Raw genomic sequence first — 22,758 nt, forward strand, 5'->3', positions numbered from 1 at the left:
TGCCTCCTACCCCCTTAAGAACTCCCAGCGCCAAGGACAGCTTCACAGTGATGTGCTGAATTTGTTTTTTCTCTGCCCCACCCACCACTTTGCTTCTGGTAAGATTTTGAATCCCTGGTTAATTAATGAAGAACTAACCTTACAATGGGTATATGCTTGTGGTCCCTTTCCACCAGCCCCCAGCCCACCTAAAATACTAGTTGTGGGACTGCCTAAAGAAAGAATGTCAGGAAGGCCAGAGAGGCGAGCTGAGGATCCCCAGGTGGAGGCCTCCACAGTAAGTGCCACAAGGCCATTGCATCATCAGGGCGTGTTCCGTGAAGATGTTCTAGCCATGGTGTTTGTCCACTGTCCCATGTGCCTGACTGCTTGGGCACAGTGGACAGTGGTCTTAGCCAAGGCCTAGTATGTTCAGGGGCAGATCCCTGGCTTCTCCTAAATGCACTGGCCATGAAAAGGGGCAGTCAGCTTCAGAGGGAGTTGAGGAGCTGGGGATGGAGAAGGCTTTGAAGATGCCCCTCAAAGCCCCACTGGATGTCAATCAGCCAGTTTCCAGACAAGATAAACTAGATAACTTGCAGGATTCTAGGTGTGGGTAGAGATGAGAATCGAACTGGGAAATGTAACTCTTCCCATAGAAGCAGCTAAAATGGCTGGGCATGGTGGCTCACGCCTGTAATCCCAGCACTTTGGGAGGCTGAGGCAGGTGGATCATAAGGTCAGGAGTTCTAGACCAGCCTGGCCAACACAGTGAAACCCCATCTCTACTAAAAATACAAAAATGAGCCGGGCATGGTGGTGGGCGCCTATAATCCCAGCTACTCAGGAGGCTAAGGCAGGAGAATCGCTTGAACCCTGGAGGTGGAGGTTGCAGTGAGCCAAGATCCCGCCACTGCACTCTATCTAGCCTGGGCGACAGAGCGAGAATCTGCCTCAAAAAAAAAAAAAAAAAAGAAGTAGCTAAAACAATTTGTGTGTGTGTGTGTGTGTGTGTGTTGGGGTTGGGGAGGAAGGTGTTAAGATCACAGGAATAAATAAAAATGTTAGCATAGTATTGCTATCACAGTTATTTCTGTTGTTACAGGCTTGAGTCAATCTTTGTTTTTAGAGGAAAAAAGCGTCCTGAAAAAGAAGGACGCTGGAACCTAGGAACGCCATGATTTGTGCTGAGGTTTTTTTGTTTTTTGTTGCAATGGTGTATTCTGAGGACAGGTCTAAGAAATAACTTCTTAGTTATTCAAATTACTTCTGAATGAAACATTAAAAATACTGAATTGAAATGACCCCAAAACGTCTTCACTATTAGCAAATAGCTAACCTCTTGTATCCCAGATATTGATATACACACACACACACACATATATATATACTCTTTACTAAGGCTAGGAACTTGAGGGGAGGATTTTTTCTTTCCCAGTTTGGATTCCCTTTAGAATTTTGGGTTCAGACAACAACTTTTACAGTTCTTGAACCAAGTTCCCTTTTACTGAAAGTTAACAAAATACAAAGAGGGGCTGTGGGCTGTGGGCTGTGGGCTGTGAAAGGATTCTGTAGAAAATTGTAAGGCCCAGATTAAGAGCATGCAGACAGCAGTGTATCAGTCAGATTCTAACCTGAAAATCAGAAACCACTCAAGTGTTCAGATGGAAGAAATCTAATGCAGAGAACAGGTGACACACTCAGAGTCAACATCAGAGAAAGCACTGCCACAGATGCTATCAGACACAGCTTTTAAACTAAAAATGCTACTATGTTCAAGGAAAATAAAGCTACATTTGAGAATCTGGCATACTATGAAAAAGGAAGAAGGTCCAGTGCTGTGGCTCATGCCTAGAGCTTTGGGAAGCTGAGGTGGGCAGATCACTTGAGGTCAGGAGTTTGAGACCAGCCTGGCAACATGGCACAACCCCTCTCTACTAAAAATACAAAAATTAGCCAGGCATGGTGGTGCACACCTGTAATCCCAGTTACAAGGGAGGCGTAAGAATTGCTTGAACTTGGAAGGCAGAGGTTGCTGTGAGCCCAGATTTTGCCACTGTACTCCAACCTTGGGCAACAGAGTGATACTCCGTCTCCAGAAAAAAGGAAGCAAATGAAAAGTCTATTACTGAGAAACAGAAAAACTTAAATTGAGCACTCAATGGGTATATTTAAGCCAGATTACATAGCTAAAGAGAAACTTAGTGAACTGGAAGGTAAATTAGATCCAGAATGAAGCCTGGGTAAGGAGTAGGGGATAAAAGAATGGAAACGAGCACTTAAGAGGCACAGGAGATACAGTGAGAAGGCTTTATTTGGAGTCCTAGAAGGAAATGAAAAAAGAATGGTATAGAGCTAATATCTGAGCACACAATGGCTGAGAATTTACCAAAACTCATGAAAGATAAATACACAAATTTAAAAGCCCAGAGTATACAAAAAAGGATCACTTAAAAAAAATCCACACCAAAATAAAACACAGTGAAACTGGAATAAACCGAAGATTAAAAAAATCTTAAAAGAAGCTATTTTAAAAAGAATACATTAAACTGGCAGATGAACAGCCAGAGTGGAAATCACACTTCAGTGGCTTAATGCGTCCAATGTGACAAAAGAACATGAGGTCTAACCTAGAATTCTATTCCCACAAAAAATCGTTTTTAAGAATGAAGTTATTTTTAGGCAAATAAAAATTGTGAAGTTTTACCTCTAACAGGACAGAGTATTCTAAAGAACGTTTTTTAGAGAGAAGGAAAATGTCCCCAAATAAAAAATTGCAGAGGTGGAGAAGAATGAAAGGAAATGAAAAGGTTGGGCATGGTGGCTCATGCCTGTAATCCCAGCAATTTGGGAGGCCAAGGCAGGTGGATCACCTGAGGTCAGGAGTTCAAGACCAGCCTGGCCAACACAGTGAAACCCCCGTCTCTACTAAAAATACAACAATTAGCCGGGCATGGTGGTGTGTGCCTATAGTCCCAGCTACTGGGGAGGCTGAGGTAGGAGAATTGCTTGAATCTGGGAGGTAGCCATTGCAGTGAGCCGAGATTTTGCCACTGCACTCCAGCCTGGGTGACAAAGCAAGACTCTGTCTCCAAAAATAAATAAATAAATAAATAAAATTAAAAAAAAAGAAAAGTAATTAAACGTTTGGTATAGAAAACAATAATAACATATTTTAATATATATGTACATTTATATGTATATATAATTAAAATTAACCAAAACAACAGCATATAGGATGGAAGGTAAGAAGTATTCTAGGAACTTTGCATTGTCTAGGACGAAGATAAAAGTATCAATTAACATTAGGCTTTGATAAGTCAAGAATCCACCTTTTAATTCCTAGGCCACTAAAAGAAGAGAAAAAGTATATAACTTCCAAACCAAAAGATGGAAAAATAGAGTATGAATAGAATCATTCATAACTATAAATTAAAGGACTAAATGATCCTGTTAAAGTAAGTTATCAGACTGGATTAAAACAAACTATATGCTATTTCCAAGAGGTACATCTAAAACATAAAAATACAGAAAGCGTGAAAGTAAAAGGAAAGAAAGAGAAATGCCATATAACAGTAACCAAAAAAGAAGCTGATGTTATTAATACCAGAAAAAGAGACTTTTAGTAAAAGGCATTACTAGGGATAAAAGGTTTACTTCATAAAATTTCAATTCATATAACAATTTTATATTTGTGTGGCCTCAAATATATAAAGCAAAGTTCACAGAACTATATCTAAGTAGAGATAACTCAACAATTGTCTCATTAATAGAACAAGCAAATAAAACTTAAGAGCAGAGAAGATATGAACAACGTATTACAATCTAATGGCTTTATGTAGATGACTGCATGTGGCATCTGCAGAACATGCATTCTTTTCAAGTGCCCACAAATCTTCACTAAGGTTAAACACATGCTGGGCCATAAAGCAAATCTCAACACAATTCAAAGGATAGCAGTCATATGGACCATGTTTTGTAACAACAATAACAAAAATATAACTAGGAAATTCCCATGTTTGGAAGTTAAAAAATATACTTCTAAATAAGCCATGGAATCTGTTGTGATTTCCCAATTTTCATTCCTGACTTTGATTATTTGTACTTTTCTTTCTCAATCACATCAGAGGTTTACCAATTTTGTCTTTTCAAAGCACCAACCTTGACTTTGTTGTTCTTTGTTGTGTTTGCTGTTTCATCAACTTTTGCTCTCATTCTTATCTCCTTCAACTTTTAAAAAGATAGTCAATTTAACAATGTTTGTACAAAATTTTTATAAAATACAGAGCATTTTTATTAAGCCTTAAAATAATCTTGTAAACAGGTCTTTTCCCTCATTTTGCAGATGGGAAAATGATAGAACAGGAAAAAATCCATATTATTGCACTGAATGGAATATGGCCCCATGGTTTGCACCCAAGACCAGAGGAACTTCACCTGCTCCTCTCTGGGGCTTTGCCCTGCCCACCCCAGGACCACTACTTATCCTCTGAGATCTTAAGGGACACTCATCAGAAATAGCCATGGTTAAGACGGTGAAAGTCTGGCTCTCACCAACCCTTCCTACAGTAATCTCCAGCACATCTGAGTATTGCTGGGAAAACACAGGGGAAACAAAATGTGTATCATGTGAGTGAGCAGGTTGCCCAGGCCAGAGAGGCAAGCGTGAGGCAGCCCTCAACCCCCAACATGTGTGGTTACTGGCCTCAGCTGGAGGCTCCTCCTGCTGAGCCCTTTTGCAGCCCGACAAAGACAAAACATGTTTGTTTAGAGACAATGGATTGCTTACTTAGAAGCAAGATACCACTCAGGAACATCCAAAAAATAACTTTTCTCATGTTTCTTCTCAAGTTTTGTCTGAGTAGGGGGTGGTCCTTGAGGGATTTCCTTGACTTCCAGATAAGAGTTGTCCTCCACTGCCCAAGCATCTAGATGCTGTCTTTGGACAGGGCCACCACACTTACTCATCAGACTTATTCCATACATTCTTATGCAAATACTTCTCATTCTAGGCAGCCTTCTAAGGACGTTAACACTATTAATGTTTCCAACCCTCATTACAACCCGAGGTTGCTACTATTATCTTTACAAAAGACAGGTGAGGACCCGGTATGGTAGCCTGTGGTGGTTCAGGCCTGTAATCTCAGCACCTTGGGAGTCTGAGGCTGGGCAGATTACTTGAGGTCAGGAGTTCAAGACCAGCCCAGCCAACAATGACGAAACCCTTTCTCTACCAAAAATATCAAAGTTAGCCTGGCATGGTGGCGCATGCCTGTAATCCCAGCTACTCTGGAGGCTGAGGCATGAGAATTGCTTGAGCTCAGGAAGTGGAGATTGCAGTGGGCTAATGCCCCTGCACTCCAGCCTGGGCGACAGAACGAGACCGTCTTAAAAAAAAAAAAAAAAAAAGACACGTGAGGACACACAAGTTTAGTTACTTGCCTAAAGTCATCTGGAAATAAGTGAAAGTCCTTATTTGACCTCAGGCCTCCTGGTGGAGACCATGTCCTCGGCTACTATACTTCACTGACTCTACACAGGTTTCATGCAAACGGCTTCCTTCGCACAATGACACTATCCAGACCTGAGAACCGCCAGGTCTAAATGAGAATGGCTCCTCAGTAGGAAGACAACTGAAGTACTGTATTCTGCTTCCTTCTCCATGTCTCTAGGCCTTTAGCTGAAGCTGGAGAAGAGAAATGAAGGGTCTCCCCAGCCCAGGGACACCTTGGGTACAGCCGTGGCCAATTACTCAAGGTCTTGATGCAGACAGACTTCAGGTCCCCAAGGTCTGCCTTCAGCTAACACCATCTTCAGGTGTTGTCCTGGTGGTGATCCTCTCATTTTTGAATCCCACGAAGGAAAATTCCCCTGCATTGCAGGATTGGTGTTCAGTACCGTTTCACGCCCAGTGTCTTCATACACAAAACATGACATTATTTTCCAGGCTTTCACCTTCAGACAAATTTGCTAATAGAGACGTGCACTCCTATGGAAGGCTATTCCATACTCACTGTTTTTTCAGGCTTTTCTCTTTCTCCTCCCCGCTTTTCCCTCCCCCTTTATTTTTCCCACTTGCATATCGTTCTCTGGAAGGAACCGGGGGTGGTGCCTACACCATGTTCCATCCCTGGTCTGAGCAGGCTCAGCCGCACCAGTTCATTGGGTCTGTGCTACAACGGAGACCCCACCATGTCTGGGATCAGCCTGAATGGCTTGTATCTGGCTGTAGGTACACTTGAGGACCTGGGCCCATTTCTGGAGCATGCGAGTAGATGGGGGCCGCAGTAGGAGCTTGTCTGGTGCTTAGTGGGGCTGAGGCACTCAGAATCCCCACCTGAGCTGTGGCCATCCTCTCCTTTGTTATTTAGCCTGCATCTCCCCAAAAGTAGACAGTGCATTAGGTTCAGCTGGAGCTCAAGTACGGGAGCTCTCCTGTGTGAGGAGCACATGGAAACCTCAGGTTAAAAACAACCAAAGCTGGTCTCATCTTCAGCAAAAGGAAGCCCAATCCATGTCCCCACGACTACGGGGAACGAGTACTCCATGGCACCCTCCTTCCTGCCCACACATCAGCCCTGCCAGAGACCAGCCTTGCTGGAGGATGCCTGGGCACTTCCGTAGCTGCCTTTACTCAGGTCATCCTAGTTCCTACTCCTCTCTCAGAAAACCCAATTCAACGTCCTGCCCAGATGTCACCAATTCCTCCCTCTTGGTTGCTCCTAGTCGCTGTCCTCTGAGCACCTGCAGTCTTAATTCATCCATTAGGGTGGTTGTGCTCACAGCCTTTCTCCCTTTATTCATCCTCATCTACCAGAATCTACTCCTGCTGCCATCCTCTCCCACCCAGTACCTGGGACAGGGACAGTGCCTAGTAGATCCTCAAGTATTTGCTGAATAAATCAGTCCAAGTCTGTGTGTAGGGTCAGGCTTGCCAGTGTCATGTGCAAAGAAGGATAGAGAGCAAGTATGATCAGAACAGTCCAAGTGGAGCAGTGGTAGAAATGCTCCATCTCCCTTTCCTCCCTCAACTCCACCCTTCCCCACCGCAGCCATCAAAACTTACTGGTAGGGGTTTGGATACAAAGTGAAAGAAATATACTCCTAGAAAGAGCATGGAAACTATCTGGCTACAGAGATAGGAGTCCCAGAAGGAGATGGGAAACTACATGGCTGAGATTGTTCTCTTGTAAAGACAATGGGTTTTGAAACCAGATACCAGACTTCAAATTCAGCCTTTGCTGACTGGCCCACTCACAGTATTCTCAGACAGGTTACTCAATTCTCAGAAGAGTCTATTTTTACCCTTTGAGTTACCTAGTTAACAGCTTCATACACAGCAGTATTTCATGTTCAATTGTACATGTTCCTGACAGAGCTGTGTGTGGTGACTGATCACTCACACAACCTACCTGCTCCCCTGAGTTAGGATCTGGCCCAGTAACGAGGATCACATGGCTCCACTGTGGTCCCCTCAAAATCTATCCTGTGCTCCTCCTAGGGAGGCACCTTCTAACTTCTGGTGAAACCAGCTGAGCTGCTAGCCCTGTGGGATGAGTCTACTACCCTCTCTGGTTTGGATCTGGTATAACTTACCCCACAAAGATCTGACACACAAATGGCTCTTGGGTATCCTCCATCTAAACTCACAGCCTGTTTTGATTTAAGGAATTTCTTTATTGGAATTCCACTTTACCTCGCCACAAGGAGCTGGCTTTCATGACAAAGAGAGAGTGAGCCCTGAACAAAGTATTTGTTAACATTTTACAACAGACAACATATACATGTCCTGCATGACATCTTTACAATAACACATTCCAAAAACAATCAAACATTTAACAGGATTATTAAGAAACATTAATTTCCTTCTCTCTAGATGACTGGTACTTTAGCTTTTTAGCTTCTGCAATAAAATGCGTTCCTTCTCAGCATTTCTATTCATAGGAATCCCTGAATCACTTCTGTCATGTAAGGTGTGAATTCATGTTGACGGTGTGTTCCATTAGTTACTGAATGTGTCAAAATCCTCTCCACGGTAGAACCTTTTATTGTAGCATAATGTGTGAATACCACTTCCAGGTTATCCCTCATCACAAATTCATCATTCATTATGGGAGTTCATCTGAAACTTTAAAAAAGTTTCATCCATTCAACTAATGGATCACAATAGTACGTTCATCAATTTGCATTTTTTATGAGTGACTCTCTCCTATCTCCTGTTAGACTTGTAAGTCTATGCTTTCTACTTTTCCTAAAAGGAAATCCAAATTTTGTTTCAGAAGTCATCATCACTGCCCCCTCCCAAACCAATTACATCAAGTTTATACTTAAAGACCACTAATATTAAATAAATTTATATTCCCTGAAACCTATCCTCCCTGAATTTGCCTGTTGGAGGCCCTTAGTTTTCCCACTGACCAATGTGTAATTGGGATTCAAAGCTATACCTGAATTTCCTACATTTCTAGTAACAGAATTTACCAAACATGAACTTTCTGATGGTGATTACGTAACTTCTAATTGAAGTCCTTTCCTCATCTGTGTTTTATGTCCAGAAATGTCTACTGATTTTGAAGATTTGCTTCACATTCCATCACTCAGATCTAAGTTTTTCTCTCAAGTATGGACTGTTTTATATCCTGTAAGAGCTGAACTACCTTGACACTGGAGCCTTTCTTGCTTGCTATGATTGAAAATCACATAGAAAGGGTTCCTCATAATCCTCTAGGATGGTTTCATTTACACTGTGTAAATTACAAGCCATGACCCCCTACATTCTTACATTCATAAGGTATTTCTTCCATTTGAGTTCGGAGAGACTTGGTAAGCTCTGCCTGCTACAGAGGCATCCTCATCCTGCCCCCATCCAGGCCATTCCCTCCCTCATAGGTTCTCTTCTGGGATGTGCCACTATAACTTCCCACATATATCACATTTAAAGATTCCTCTCCAGTATGGGTTCTTTTATGCTTGGTGAGATTTGATCTGATATTAAAAGCCTTACCACACTCATTACATCGGTATGGCTTCTTTCCAGTGTGGATCCTTTTGTGCTGGTCAAGGACTGATCTATAATTGAAGGATTTCCCACACTCACAATTATAGGGCTGCTTCCCCTGGTGGACACTTTTATGATTGATAAGACTTGAGTGTGAGATGTATGCCTTCCCACACTCATCACATTCATAGGGTTTCTCACCTGTGTGGATCCTTTTATGCACTGTGAGGCCTGAGCTGTTCCTGAAGGCCTTCCCACACCTATCACACACATAGGGTTTCTCCCCTGTGTGGATCCTCTTGTGCTGAGAAAGGAGAGAGCTGTAACTGAAAGATTTCCCACACTCAACACACTTGAAGGGTTTCTCCCCAAGATGGACTCTTTTATGGCTTATAAGAGTTCTGCTTGAGAAAAAAGCTTTTCCACATTCATCACATGTATGGGGTGTCTTGCCAGGGTGGGTACTCTTATGGTTAATAAGGCTTGAGTGTGAGATGTAGGCTTTTCCACACACATCACATTCATAGGGCCTCTCCCCAGTATGGATTCTTTTATGAACTTTAAGGCTTGAGTTGTTTCTGAAGACCTTCTCACACCTGTCACATTCATAGGGTTTCTCTCTAGTGTGGACCCTTCTGTGCTGAGAAAGGAGTGATGTGTAATTAAAAGATTTCTCACACACATCACATTTGTAGGGCTTCTCCCCAAGATGAACTTTTTTGTGGTTTATAAGGGTTCGGTATGTGATGAAGGCCTTCTCACACTCATCACACTTAAAGGGCTTCTCCCCAGGGTGTACACTTTTATGATTTATAAGGCTCGAGAGAGAGATGTATGCTTTCCCACATTCTTCACATTTGTAAGGTCGTTCCCCAGTGTGGATTCGTTTATGTACTTTAAGGCCAGAATTATTTCTGAAAGCTTTACCACACTCATCACACCCAAAGGGTTTTTCCCTGGTATGAATCCTTTTATGCTGTTCAAGGGCAGAGCTGTAGTTGAAGGATTTCTCACAATAGCTACATTTATAGGGCTTCTCCCCAAGGTGGATTCCTTTGTGATTTTTAAGGCTAGAGCGTGAGATATAGGCTTTCCCACACACATCACACTTATATGGTTTTTCCCCAGTATGGAGCCTCCTGTGGACTTTGAGGCCTGCATTGTTTCTGAACGTTTTCCCACACACATCACATACATAAGGTCTCTCTCCGGTATGAATAGTTCTGTGTTGAAGAAGTAGTGAGTTATAACTAAAGGATTTCCCACACTCCTTACATTCATGGGCTTTCTTCCCAGGGTGAATGCTTTTATGGACTGCGAGGCCTGAGCTATAGCTGAATGCTTTGCCACAGACATCACACTTGTAAGGTTTCTCTCCTGTGTGGATCCTTTTATGCACTATGAGGCCTGAGCTGTTCCTGAAAGCCTTCCCACATTCATCACATTCATAAGGTTTCTCTCCAGTGTGGATGACTTTATGCTGAATGAGAAGAGAGCTATAATTAAAAGATTTCTCACACTCATCACATTTATAGGGTTTATCTCCAAAGTGGATGCTTTTATGGTTGAGAAGTGTTCTACAAGTAATGAAGGCCTTCCCACACTCATCACATTCATAAGGTTTCTCACCCGTGTGGATCCTTTTGTGGACCCTAAGGCCAGAGCTGTTACTGAAGGTTTTCCCACAGATGTCGCATTCATAGGGCTTCTCCCCCGTGTGGATCCTTTTGTGGACTCTGAGCCCAGAGCTGTTCCTGAAGGCCTTCCCACACTCACCACATTCATAGGGCTTCTCCCCAGTGTGGATCCTTTTATGCTGGTCCAGAACAGAGCTATAATTGAAGGATTTTCCACATTCATCACATTTACAGTTCTTCTCCCCAGAATGGGTGCTTTTGTGGTTTATAAGGCTGGAGTAGGACATGTAGGCTTTCCCACATTCCTCACACTTGTACGGCTTCTCCCCAGTGTGGATCCGTTTGTGGACCCGAAGGCTCGAGCTGCTCCGGAAAGTCCCTCCACAGTCATCACATTCATAGCGCTTTTCCCCAGTGTGCATAATTTTATGTTGAACAAGGCGGGAATTATATTTGAAGGATTTCCCACATTCATCACATTTATGTAATTTCTTAACAGCATTGGTTTTCTGCTGTAGACTAGGGTAGGAGGTTCCATTAATGTTCTCCACACGTTTGCCTTGCTCACTGCCTCTCTGTCCTATAGGCATAGTCTGGTGTGTGATATGCTGTGGGCTCAGATGCAAGCTCTTCTCAGATGCCTCACCTTCCTGTTCTGTCTTTATATTTGCTGTACTCTTGGCTTTGCTGATTGCTTCCCTGATGCTGCTTTTGTCTTCCTTCATCCTGTTTTCCACAGGCTTTTTCTGCTGATTCTCTACCTTGCTATCCCAAACACATGTGTCACCAACCTTAGATTCAGGCATAGGATCCTCCACTTTTGGCCACTTAGATGCTGCATTTCCAACATTTTCATATTCTTCAGTTGGTTCCTCATCCTCAGTGCTCGTCTTCAAATGTGACACTAAACCAAGAAAATGAAAAGGACACCTATTCACTCTCTTAAAAAAAAAAACAAAAACAAACTGGAATAACAATGAACAACATTCACTTGACAAACATTTACTGACAACATACTGTGTGATAGGTACCATGTGCCATGTACCGGTTTTTAAGTACTAGGGATACAACAATGAATATGACAAAATTTCTGCCCCTGTGGAACTAATGTTAAAATGCTAGAACCCTGGATTTTCAATGGAACAATGAGCTTTTCTATTCTTGCATAACAGCTTAGCATAGGGCAAGGTGAAATGATGCACAGAACCATGGGCAACACCAATCAGTTTTTAAACAATGTCACCCAGTCATGGAAAAACAAACAAGAGGGCAGAAGAAATCTCTGAAGAATAGAAGACAGAAAAATTCATAAGTAGGACAAAAGTTAGGCAAAACTTTTTTTTATTATGAAAAGTTAGACAAAATCAGCAGAGGACAGACAAAACTAAAGAGAAAAAATTAGTACCTGGGGAGGGGTATCAGGGAGAAGGCTATGAAACCATGAAGACAGTTACTGCAGAGATGAGGAAGAAGGCAACCTGCATATTAAAATATATTATTAAACCTCTATAATTAAAATAGTATGGTCCTGGTACATAGACAGGCAAATGGAATAGAACAGGAAGTCCAGACATTGTCCCAGGTAGACACAGAAATTAATGATACAGATGATATCTGAAATTACCAGAGAAAAGATGGTCCTTTTAATAGTGTTGTAACAACTATGAAGCCATATGGAAAAAGATAAAATTAGGGCTGGGTGCGGTGGCTCACACCTGTAATCCCACCACTTTGAGAAGCTGAGGTGGGCAGATCACGAGGTCAAGAGATCGAGACCATCCTGGCCAACATGGTTAAGCCGTCTCTGGTAAAAATACAAAAATTAGCTGGGCGTGATGGCACGCACCTCTAATCCCAGCTACTTGGGAGGCTGAGGGAGGAGAATCACTTGAACCTGGGAGGCAGAGGTTGCAGTGAGCCAAGATCGTTCCACTGCACTCCAGCCTGGTGACAGAGCAAGACTCCGTCTCACAAAAAAAAAAAAAAAAAAAGATACAATTAGATCCCATTCTTCACACCACACACACATGAATAAACTCCATATGGAATAGAGCTCTAAATATAAAAAAGCTGTACAAATGCCAGAAAACATGGGTAAATGCCTCTCTGGCCTGAGTATAGAGGAAGCTTTCTAATGATGACTCATATGCAACAAAAGACTGATACATTTTCAAAAACTGAAGAAAAATAAACTACAAATCATACAGGAAAACAGGTAAAAAGATGAACAAACAATTCTTTTAAATGGTCCTTAAACATTCGACTTGATTCATAATGAGAGAAAGATAAATAAGAACTACTGTAAAACACCACTTCTCACCTGTCATATTAGCAAATGTTCAAAGCTTGACAATACACTGTCGATAAGGCTGTGGAGGAGACAGGCACTCTCATACACTGCTGGGAATGCAAACTGGCACAGCCCCTTTTAAGGGGAATTTGCCAATATCTATCAAAACTACACATGCATTTACCCAGAAGTCCTACTTTAGGAATTTATAATGAAGATACACCTCCAACAATATAAAAAACATACATGCACAGAGTGACTCATTATAGCATTATTTGTAACTGCAAAATCTGGAAACCTACATAAATCTCCAAGCACAGAAGACTGGTTAAATAAACTGGCGCATATACACAGTGGAGTACTGAAAAAGGATGAGGAGCGCTTCTGAATTGATATGGAGCAATCTGTATATCCTAAAGTCAAAAGGTCAAAGTGAAAAAGAGTAATATACATGCTACGTTTCGTGTAGGAAAGAAAACAGGAAAACAAGCACGTATGTGTTTCTCTTTATAGCAACGATAAACCAGAGAACAATGAGGTTCATCGCCTACAAGGGAGGAGTGTGGAGAATGGAGCAGAAGGGATGGGGGAAAGAGAGAGACTCCGAGTATATAGCCTTTTTAATAGTTTTTACTATACAAAATACATAATATTCTACATATTCAAAGAATAAAATTAAACATCAGTGAGGATGGGAAAGGGGAAAAACTGCTAAAACAAAACAAATCAACCTATTTGCATTTCCCATGAATACCACAATCGCAGGAAGAGAACAAAAAAGAAACACAGAAGTAATCCAGGCAACTTAGAAACGTATTTGACTACATAAGTACATTCAGTCTGGGGAAAGCTGGAGGCGGGGCAGTGGGAAGAGGTACAAACAATTCAACTGTCAGCAGGTTTTCTGTAGAGGTATGAACAAAGCGATTCTGAAACAACTTTAGATGTATTAAGAACCTGAGTAAATGTGTTGATTTTGTTGGGCCCAGGGCTCTCCTAGAGAAAGGGACATAAAAATAAGCAAGAGAGGAAGGCGAAAATGAACCTTGGGATGAATTTGCAGTACTGGTGTGAACTTATGATTTCTAAATCACATATATGTGCATGCATGTATATTCAAGTCTGTATGGCTGTATGCATATATTTGCATATATTTCCTGATTTCCTAGTTCTGTTTGCTGAAAGCCCAAAAAACAAAACACTCCAGTGGTAATGAGCACATCTAGTACCCCATTCTGGGTCTACTATTACCATTATTTACTAAAAGGAACCAGAGCTCCTCAAAGAAATGGCTAATTGCAGGCTGAAAGCAGGAAACATACAAGATGAGCATCATGCTATACCAGCAAGTAAAGAGAGGCTCAAAAAAAGGGTAGGGACACGCTGCAAGACCCAGCTTGAACATCCAGTGTTCAAGCACCGTAATAACTAAGTATAGTGACACATTATAAACCACTGAAGATAGGATTTCATGAGTCTACACAGGTACAAACAGGGGAGAAAGGGAGGCCTCTTGCTTACAGCAGAATGTGAGTGCTGGTTGATAAATGTAGAAGGAATACCAGAATTGGAAAAGTCAGCACTCTGCAACTATCAGAGTAAAGACTGGATCAGGAGAGAATCATCAGTGAATTCTACGTCTAGGAGGAAATTCTGACAAGGAGCAGGATATCTGCATGGTCTTAAATATTTATAATGCTTAAATTATTTACAAGGGGGAAAAATTCAAGAGTGGAGAGACAATGCCTTGGCCAGGTGTTCTAATTTAACACCTCCAGAGGGGCAGATAGACATAACATGCTTTTAGTAGGGAGAAGGACACATCACCTATGAGAATGCATTACATGAACTGAATCACCAGGTACACCCAAAACGAACAATGTTTTCTACTAAAACAGAGGGTGGAGAGAAGAGGGGGGACTGTATTTTTCAAATACATCATTTTCATAAAAGACAAAGAAGAGTTGTACAAATGTTCCAGATTAAAGAAGGCTGAAGAGACTTGACCACTATATTACATTCCTGACCTTGACTGGATCTGTAGCAGAGGGGAAAATTGTTATAGAAAACAATTACATCAGCTGAAAAAGTTGGAATATGGATGGTAGACTAGGTAAAAGCAGTATCAACTTCCAATTTACTCAATTTGAAAACTTACTGTAGTTATCTATGAGACTATCCCAATCCTTAGGAAATATACGCTGAAGTATTTAGGGATAAAGGGCCATGATGTATATAACTTACCTACAAATGGTTTAGAAAAATACTTGCATGTATGAAAGAGAGAGCAAGAGGACAAAATGAAGTCAAATGTTAACTGCAGGTAAATCTGAGTGATGGGAATCTTTTTACTGTTCGTATTCTTGAATTTTTTCTGTGCATTTAAAGTTATTACCAAACAAAAAGTTTTTAAAATATCAGAAAGCAAATTTGTTTCCTCTTCTACACCTTCCCCTCCAGGTACTGCTTTGCCATCCTACTGCCTGTTGTATCTGGAAAAAGGGGTCTTCACATCCCACTCCCCTCATGCCTCATTTCTTCCACGCAGACCACACTGCGTTAGCGTCTTCAGGCTGCTGCTTGCCCTCCGCGCTGCTGCCCCTGGATGTTTCTGGCCCCTCCTTCCACCTTGAGACATTCCTCTCCTGGCTCCACATATTCCCCTGGGAGCCCTCATGGCTCCCGGCACTCCCACACACCGTCTCAGGTCCTCATCTCTGCCCAGGATCCCTCTCAGTTACAGAGCCTCATATCCACCTTGCCATCCACACTTTTGCCTAAATCAGAAATGGGCTACTTCCCTTGGCCACATCCAAAACAGCCCCTAGGACCGCTGATTCTATTGCCTAAGTAGTTCTGAAGCTCCCACCCCATCCCCCACCTCCTTCTTACTGCTAAGGCCTTAGTTTGAGCCTTCTAAATTCTCTTCTGCACGACTGCCATCGTTTCTAGACCTTCACTCTTATCCCTGCCCAATTCTTTCTCCAACCACTGTGAAGAATTTTTGTAAAATGCACACCTAGTCACCGGGCAGTGCCAAGTTCTCCCAGGCTACTTACTGTGGCACCTAAAGCCTTCTGCACCAGCCACCTGTGCAACTGTCAACCCTCACTGCCACTCCACTCACTGATTCTCAGCCTGATCTGTCCTCCTTTGTTTCTTTGACAAGTGGATTATTAGTTTTCTTCCTGTCCTCTGGGATTCCATGTTAGACTGGCTGCTGACTGGCCTGGTCTGCCTAAAATCAGACACTTTGCCACTTACCTCTCTAACCTAGGTGAAGGCCAGGGGCCTCCCTGTTCTGGCTCTGCTTAAACCCCTCTGTTTGGGTTGGGGCGCATGATGTCCCGTCACCTGATGTAGTTCATCCAATCTTCTTCTTGAGTGAAATCAAAATGGATTAACATAAACATGCATCTTCAATGAAAATAGATGGCTTGAAATGAAATCTATGTTAATCAATACTAAGATCCATCAAAAACACAGGCAGAAAAGCACCAAGACAGCACTAGAGTAAATGCTGCTAAAACATAAAGACAATACAAAGAATGTAACACATAAGGATAATTAAGTTATCCTTATAAACAATACTGGAGATGCATTCCAGGGTATCAGTTATTTCTGAGGCTAAGTGTTGCCCAAGGAACTTAAGACTATTATCTGCATCCTGTTTGTTTTCCAGGCCCCGGGCTATTCCTATCCAAAGACATGGATATGACAAGGCCCTGCCATCAAGGTGCCTGCAGACTAGTAGGAGAGTCTGGTAGGAAAATAACCATATGATAAAAATGACAGAGGCGGCCGGGCACGGTGGTTCACGCCTGTAATCCCAGCACTTTGGGAGGCTGAGGCAGGCAGATCATGAGATCAGGAGATCGAGACCATCCTGGCTAACACCGTGAAACCCCATCTCTACTAAAAATACAAAAAATTGGCCGGGCATGGTGGTGGGCGCCTGTAGCTCCAGCTACTAGGGATGCTGAGGCAGGAGAATGGCATGAACCTGGGAGGCGAGCCTGCAGTGAGCTGAGATCGTGCCACTGCACTCCAGCCTGGGTGACAGGGCAAGACTATGTCTCAAAAAAAAAAAAAAAAAATGCAAATACAGGACATGGAGGGTGGGAAAGGGGGGATGGACTACAGGAATAGCTTCAGGAAGAGAAGAGTGCCAAGGGAAGAGCAGGTACAGAGGAACTGGTGTTCACCGCCCTGAAGACATCTGGGGCAGGCAAAGGGAAAATCAGACAGGTAGGCAAAGACAAGGGCTGCAACCATAAGGAGTCCAGACTTGATCCTCGGGAGCTTCGGGCAAAGGAGTAGCAAACTTGAATATGCGTTTTGGAAAAATTACTTATTTTATTAAACTGGAGTTGGCAAACATTTTCTGTAAGAACCAGGTAGCATATATTTTAGGCTTTGTGGGCCACACAGAACTGCTGAGTACTATTTTTGTTTAAGCATTCCTTTAAAAGTGTAAAAATCATTCTTAGTTTGTAGGCCATACAAAAACAGTCCACAAGCCCAGCAGTGTGCCCAGCTCTGTTAGATAATATCAAGGAATCAGAGCTAATTTAGGCTGGTATAATAACGGCATTGTGGCTACGTTAGAACTTTTTTTTTTTGTTGTTGTTTTTTTGAGACTGAGTCTTGCTCTGTTGCCCAGGCTGGAGTGCAATGGCACGTCTCAGCTCACTGCAGCCTTCACCACCCAGGTTCAAGCGATTCTCCTGCCTCAGCCTCCCGAGTAGCTGGGATTACAGGTATGTGCCACCATGCTCAGCTAATTTTTATATTTTTAGTAGAGATGGGGTTTTGCCATGTTGGCAGGCCTGTCTCCAACGCCTGACCGCAGGGGATCCACCCGTCTCAGCCTCCCAAAGTGCTGGGATTACAGGCGTGAACCACCGCACCCAGACCTTTCTTTTTTTTAAATTCAGACTGAAGTCTGCAGTGAAATGGCATGGAATCTGGAATTTAAACTATTTCAATCAGGAAAAACTAAAAAGGGAAAAGTTAAACAGCAGAATCCTGATAATTGCTGAATCCAAGTGATGGGTATATGGAAGTTCATAAGAAAAAAACTTTAGGCCGGGCACAGTGGCTCACGCCTATAATCCCAGCTCTTTCGGAGGCCGAGACAGGTGGGTCACCTGAGGTCAGGAGTTTGAGACCAGCCTGGCCAACATGGTGAAACCCCGTCTCTACTAAAAAAAAAAAAAAAAAAAAAAAAAAAAAAAATTAGCTGGGCATGGTGGTGGGCACCTGTAATCCCAGCTACTTGGGAGGCTGAAGCAGGAGAATTGCCTGAATCCAGAAGGTGGAGGTTGCAGTAAGCTGAGATTGTGCCATTGCACTTCAGCCTGGGCAAGAAGAGTGAAACTCTGTCTCAAAAAAAAAAAAAAAAAAAAAAAAAAGAAAAATATTTTAAAAAGATGAGGCAAGGTGCAGTGGTTCATGCCTGTAATCTCAGCACTTTGGGAGGCTGAGGCAGACAGATCACTTGAGGCTAGGAGTTCAAAACCAGCCTGGCCAATGAGGTGAATCCGTCTCTACTAAAAATACAAAAATTAGCCAGATGTGGTGGTGCACAGCTGTAGTTCCAGCTACTCGACTTGGGAGGCTGAGGCACAAGAATCGCTTGAACCTGGGAGGCAGAGGTTGCAGTGAGCCAAGATAGCGCCATTGCACTCCAGCCTCGGTGACAGAGCGAGACTCTGTCTCAAAAAAAAAGAAAGATCACTCACACTAGTTGCAGTGGGAGAATGGATTGAGGCAAGACAGGACTGAGTCCTGGAGTTCCAGGAGTAAGTCACTATAGTCCAGTCAAGACTGATTTGGTAGCTAAGTCATGTGTCCCTGATGACACAAGTAAGGAATTACCCCCAAAACACAACTCTTCCATATAAAGACCCAGAAACTCCTGAATTTCTTAAAAGTTCTAAAGGCTGAATGGACAAGCCCTTTCTAACCAGTTTTCAACACACAGCATGAGTCTAATAGCCTGGTTACATCAGTCAAAAGCGTCAGACATAGAACGCCACCCACTCCTTCCAAACTACATACGACCAACAACCTCTGGGCACTCTTCCGTGCTTCTTGTTCATGCTTTATCGCCAAGGCCTAGAAAAGTGAATGCAAACAGTTAAGAACCGGCCCTACATTCTTGCTGTCTCTGCCTCCGAGACTCAGGAGCCACTTTTCAAGAGCCGAGACAACTCGTAAGAGAGGAGCCGTGGCCTACTCTGGCCGAAAACCCCGTCCTATTAACAGACTGTAACTAGCCCGGAACGACTTTCAATTTGCAGAGTCCAACCATATTCCACAAGACAATCTACCACCTCAAGGTTCACGCGTGGATTCTACACCTTAAATCCTTGGATACTGTCTTTGATTTGGAGATGAGCAAAGAAAGGAAACAAGACAAGAGAAAGTGACAAAATGCTTACCAACCCAGAACAAAGAGTACCTAGGAGGGGCAAAATGTACAAAGGAAAGATGGAACTAAGGAACAGAGAAGTGATATGCAGATGAGAAGAGAATATGGTTTGTGTTCTAGCTACTGTTGCATTTGTCTTATGAATATTAGGAATGTATATGATTAACGTGAGTTGGTTCTATTGCTTAAATATAGAAATAAGAATGAAAGGTGATTTTTCCTTAAAGTAAAAAACTGAAATAGAACATTCTCATACCAAGTAGTGGAGAAGAGATTTCTAGTTGTCGTAGGGGAGGAGGTGAGCAAAGGCGATACTAAAAGGGAGGCTGATTTTCTGAATCAAACCCGGCAGGGACTGGCTTGGAGTCATTGACACAATTAGTCTATTAGGCTAGTGTAACACTAAATATAGGGACAAGTCTCAGAAGGGAAGGACTACTTACGTCTTATTTGTTCTTTAAACACTCTACATCAGTGATTTTGATAATGACTTGTCATATGTAACAATCCGCCAATAACTGGTTGAGTTAATGTAAAAAAATAATTTTCTAACGGCTGTTTAGTTTCTTCTGTAAAAATCCCTACCCTAATACACTGTATTGAGTATACCACTGTTTGAAGTAACAACAAATTGGAGACAACCCAAATGCCCCCGAATAGATCTAAAAAAGGACAGAACATCGAAAACATCCAAACAATGGCCCATCCAATACTTACCACAGCTCTGTAAAACAAAACGAAACAAAACACAACTTCTGTGTTCTGACATGTAGAGACCGGTAAGATAAAGTGAAAGAATCAAGGAGTTAGAAGGATTTCTATCACCTGTGTGAAAAAAGGGGGAACTAACTAGTTATATTTGCCAGTATTTGCAGAAATTCGGAAAAGATACAAAGGAACAAAAGTGGTTACCTAAGAGGGTAGGGCCTAGGAAGATACCCAAGCGGGATGGGAAGAAATCTTTCACTGGTAACTTTTTATATTTTTAATATCCCAGCCATATGAATGTATTACATATTTCATATTATTATTTTTTTCAAGCCTTCAGCTTTCACAAAGAAATGCTCCTGCTGGCCAACTACTTTAAATGTCTTAGAGCAGCACACCCAGCCCTAGCATTCCCCAGTCATCTTTTCCGTCCCACCCCTGGGTTCCCGCAGGCTGTCTCCTGGGTCCTGGGTCTAAGAAACTCTTCGACCTTCCTCTCCCTACCTAGTTAACTCCTTTTCTGCTTGCAGGAACACGCGGCAGGTCGCCTCCTCCCGGTGCACTCGTCTGTATGCAGGTGCGCTTCCCCACATGAGGGCTAGGACGCGCCTCCGGGGTCTCTATTCACACCTGCAGCAGGAGCTTATCATCATCACTCACCGACCAAAAAAAAAAAGAAAAAAAGGTGGGGGGGTGGGGCGGAGGGGAAGAAGGTCGAATCACATCGCCCCTAGAGGTCTCTCTGCCCTCGCAATCGCTCTCAAGTCCTAGAGTACCAAACTTAACTGCAGAGGGAGCACGAAATGGTGGTATTTTGAAGCGCTAATTTTTAGGGATCCCCTCCCATCCAAAACAGGGATGAATAGTTGAGGAACACCGGAGCGGGGCCCTGGCCCTTCTCGGAACATTGAGCAGACCTAACATGACGCTGGTCCGTTCAAACGTCGCAGTTGTGGCCCACATAGAGCCCAGTCTGTTCCAGGGGCGCGCCCTGCACCCCTCTGCCTGCCCGAGGTCTTCCCTCCCCTCCGCTCCCCAGAAACGCACCCACTGAGACATGTGCGGGGAGGGGGCACGCTTACTCCCACATCCCGCCCGAGACCCGCGGAGCAGCCAAGACCCGGCCAAAAAGGGAAGGGCGTGGCAGGCAAGGGCCGGGGGCGGGAGCGCGGGCGGCCGCGGACTCACGTACTGGCTGTGGCGGCGCCGCGGGAACCCGGCCGCCAGCGGGACAAAAGCGCGGACCGCACGGCCGGAAGAACCCGCGCCGGCCCCGGGGCACTTCCGCGCCCTCTCTGGGACGCTGGAGGACTGACTCGATGGTCCGGGCCGACGGCGCCGGCGGGAGGGAGGGGAGCGCCTCCTCGGCTATTTATTGAGGACCAGCTGCAGGGAGCGCGCTCCAGGCGCGGCCAGGAGGCCGTGGGCGGGGCTTCCTGTTTCCGTGCCCATTAGCTTCTGGGGTGGGCTGGGGGAGGGGCACAGGTAATAAAGTAAATACCGGCCTACCTGGTTCCTGAACACGTGATTCGTTGCCAGGTGTGGGTGCGGGGACGTTCCCGGAAGTGGGGGCCTGGCGGGAAATGGGGGAATCCGGGAGGGGCGCAGGACAGCGCTGGGCTGGGGACCCATTGCCTTCTCAGCTGGTTGGGGGCTGGCCCGAGAGCAGCAGCCCTTCCTGGTCGTCAGCACCAGAAGCGCCCCCGGTTAGGCACTGGGGATGCGGAGTGGGAGCGCGCCCCTGGAGCCGTCCCTGGGACCGGGCCACGCTCCCACCCGGGGCGCCAGCTTGGCAGCGACCTGGCCCCCTGCCCACCCCACCGCCGGTGTCGGCTTCCAAACCCAGGGCCTAAAATGACTTTGAAGACCTTTTTTTTTAAAAATTAATTTTTGTGGGTACATAGTAGGTGTCCCTATTTGTCGAGTACGTGAGATATCTTGATACAGACAGGAATGCAATGCGTAATAATCATATCAGGGTTAATGGCGTGTCCATCACTTCAAGCATTTATCCTTTGTGTTACAAGCAATCAAATTATATTCTTATTTTTAAATATGCAACTAAGTTATTGGCTATAGTCAGCCTTTTTTAAAAACAGCAACATTAAATATTTTTCATATTAAGTTTAAATAATTGCAAAGGGTATATTTTTGGCATGCTGTTAATATTAAGAACAAAATTGCTTTATTCTTTCAAGTGTATCCAGTGGAATCTAAATCCCTGAAGATTTGGTATTATCCACTTTTAACAGTCATAAGTTTTACATCTTTTAGGGTTTTTTCCTTGAACTTTTATGTCCCTCACCGGCTTTTTATTCTACTATAAAAATATTTTCATTCTATGTGCCTCATTGAATTTTATCCTAGTGTAAAATAGTTCTATGCATTGTTTTATTGTTTATTGTTTATCCTAGCGTATATGTCCGTAACGAAAGTAGATTACATTTTTTCTTAGTGTTATTTTCTGGATTATTAGCAAAATTATATAAATATTTCAAAATCTTTACTGTTAATTCTTAGACAAAAAGTGAAGTGCTTTGGAAGCACAACTTGTAATGAGATGGATTTTGTTTTACAGCTCAAATTATTTATATTATTTGAATGAATTTTACATATTGCTGGGGTGAGCCGGTGTTTGGCATCAGCTCGACGCCTATTTTTCATTTTTATACATGTGGGTGCTGAGACACTGTGTTCACTCAAGTAGAGG

General features: G+C 43.4%; 1 protein-coding gene across 12 annotated transcripts; it reads right to left on the reverse strand.

The window, feature by feature from the left end:
• Positions 1-952: 952 nt before the first annotated feature.
• On the reverse strand, positions 953-21,677 carry ZFP62 (ZFP62 zinc finger protein). 12 transcript variants are annotated; one of them, XM_063604721.1, is made up of 4 exons: positions 21,241-21,433; positions 20,553-20,678; positions 12,020-12,092; positions 7,636-11,518 (listed from the first exon to the last, which is right to left on the reverse strand). In XM_063604721.1, exon 4 carries the CDS (start codon positions 11,418-11,420, stop codon positions 8,817-8,819), a length of 2,604 nt encoding a protein of 867 aa, XP_063460791.1. In that variant the 5' UTR covers positions 11,421-11,518; positions 12,020-12,092; positions 20,553-20,678; positions 21,241-21,433; the 3' UTR covers positions 7,636-8,816. The 12 variants fall into 12 exon arrangements, with proteins under 12 accessions (XP_057158381.1, XP_063460791.1, XP_063460792.1 ...); XM_063604722.1 differs by lacking the exon at positions 21,241-21,433 and adding an exon at positions 12,935-12,983 and having other exon boundaries at positions 20,553-21,233; XM_063604723.1 differs by lacking the exon at positions 21,241-21,433 and adding an exon at positions 20,058-20,102 and having other exon boundaries at positions 20,553-21,233.
• Positions 21,678-22,758: the final 1,081 nt, after the last annotated feature.

This window comes from Pan paniscus, chromosome 4 (assembly GCF_029289425.2).
Source record: "Pan paniscus chromosome 4, NHGRI_mPanPan1-v2.0_pri, whole genome shotgun sequence".
In the NCBI taxonomy this organism is placed as follows: Eukaryota; Metazoa; Chordata; class Mammalia; order Primates; family Hominidae; genus Pan; species Pan paniscus.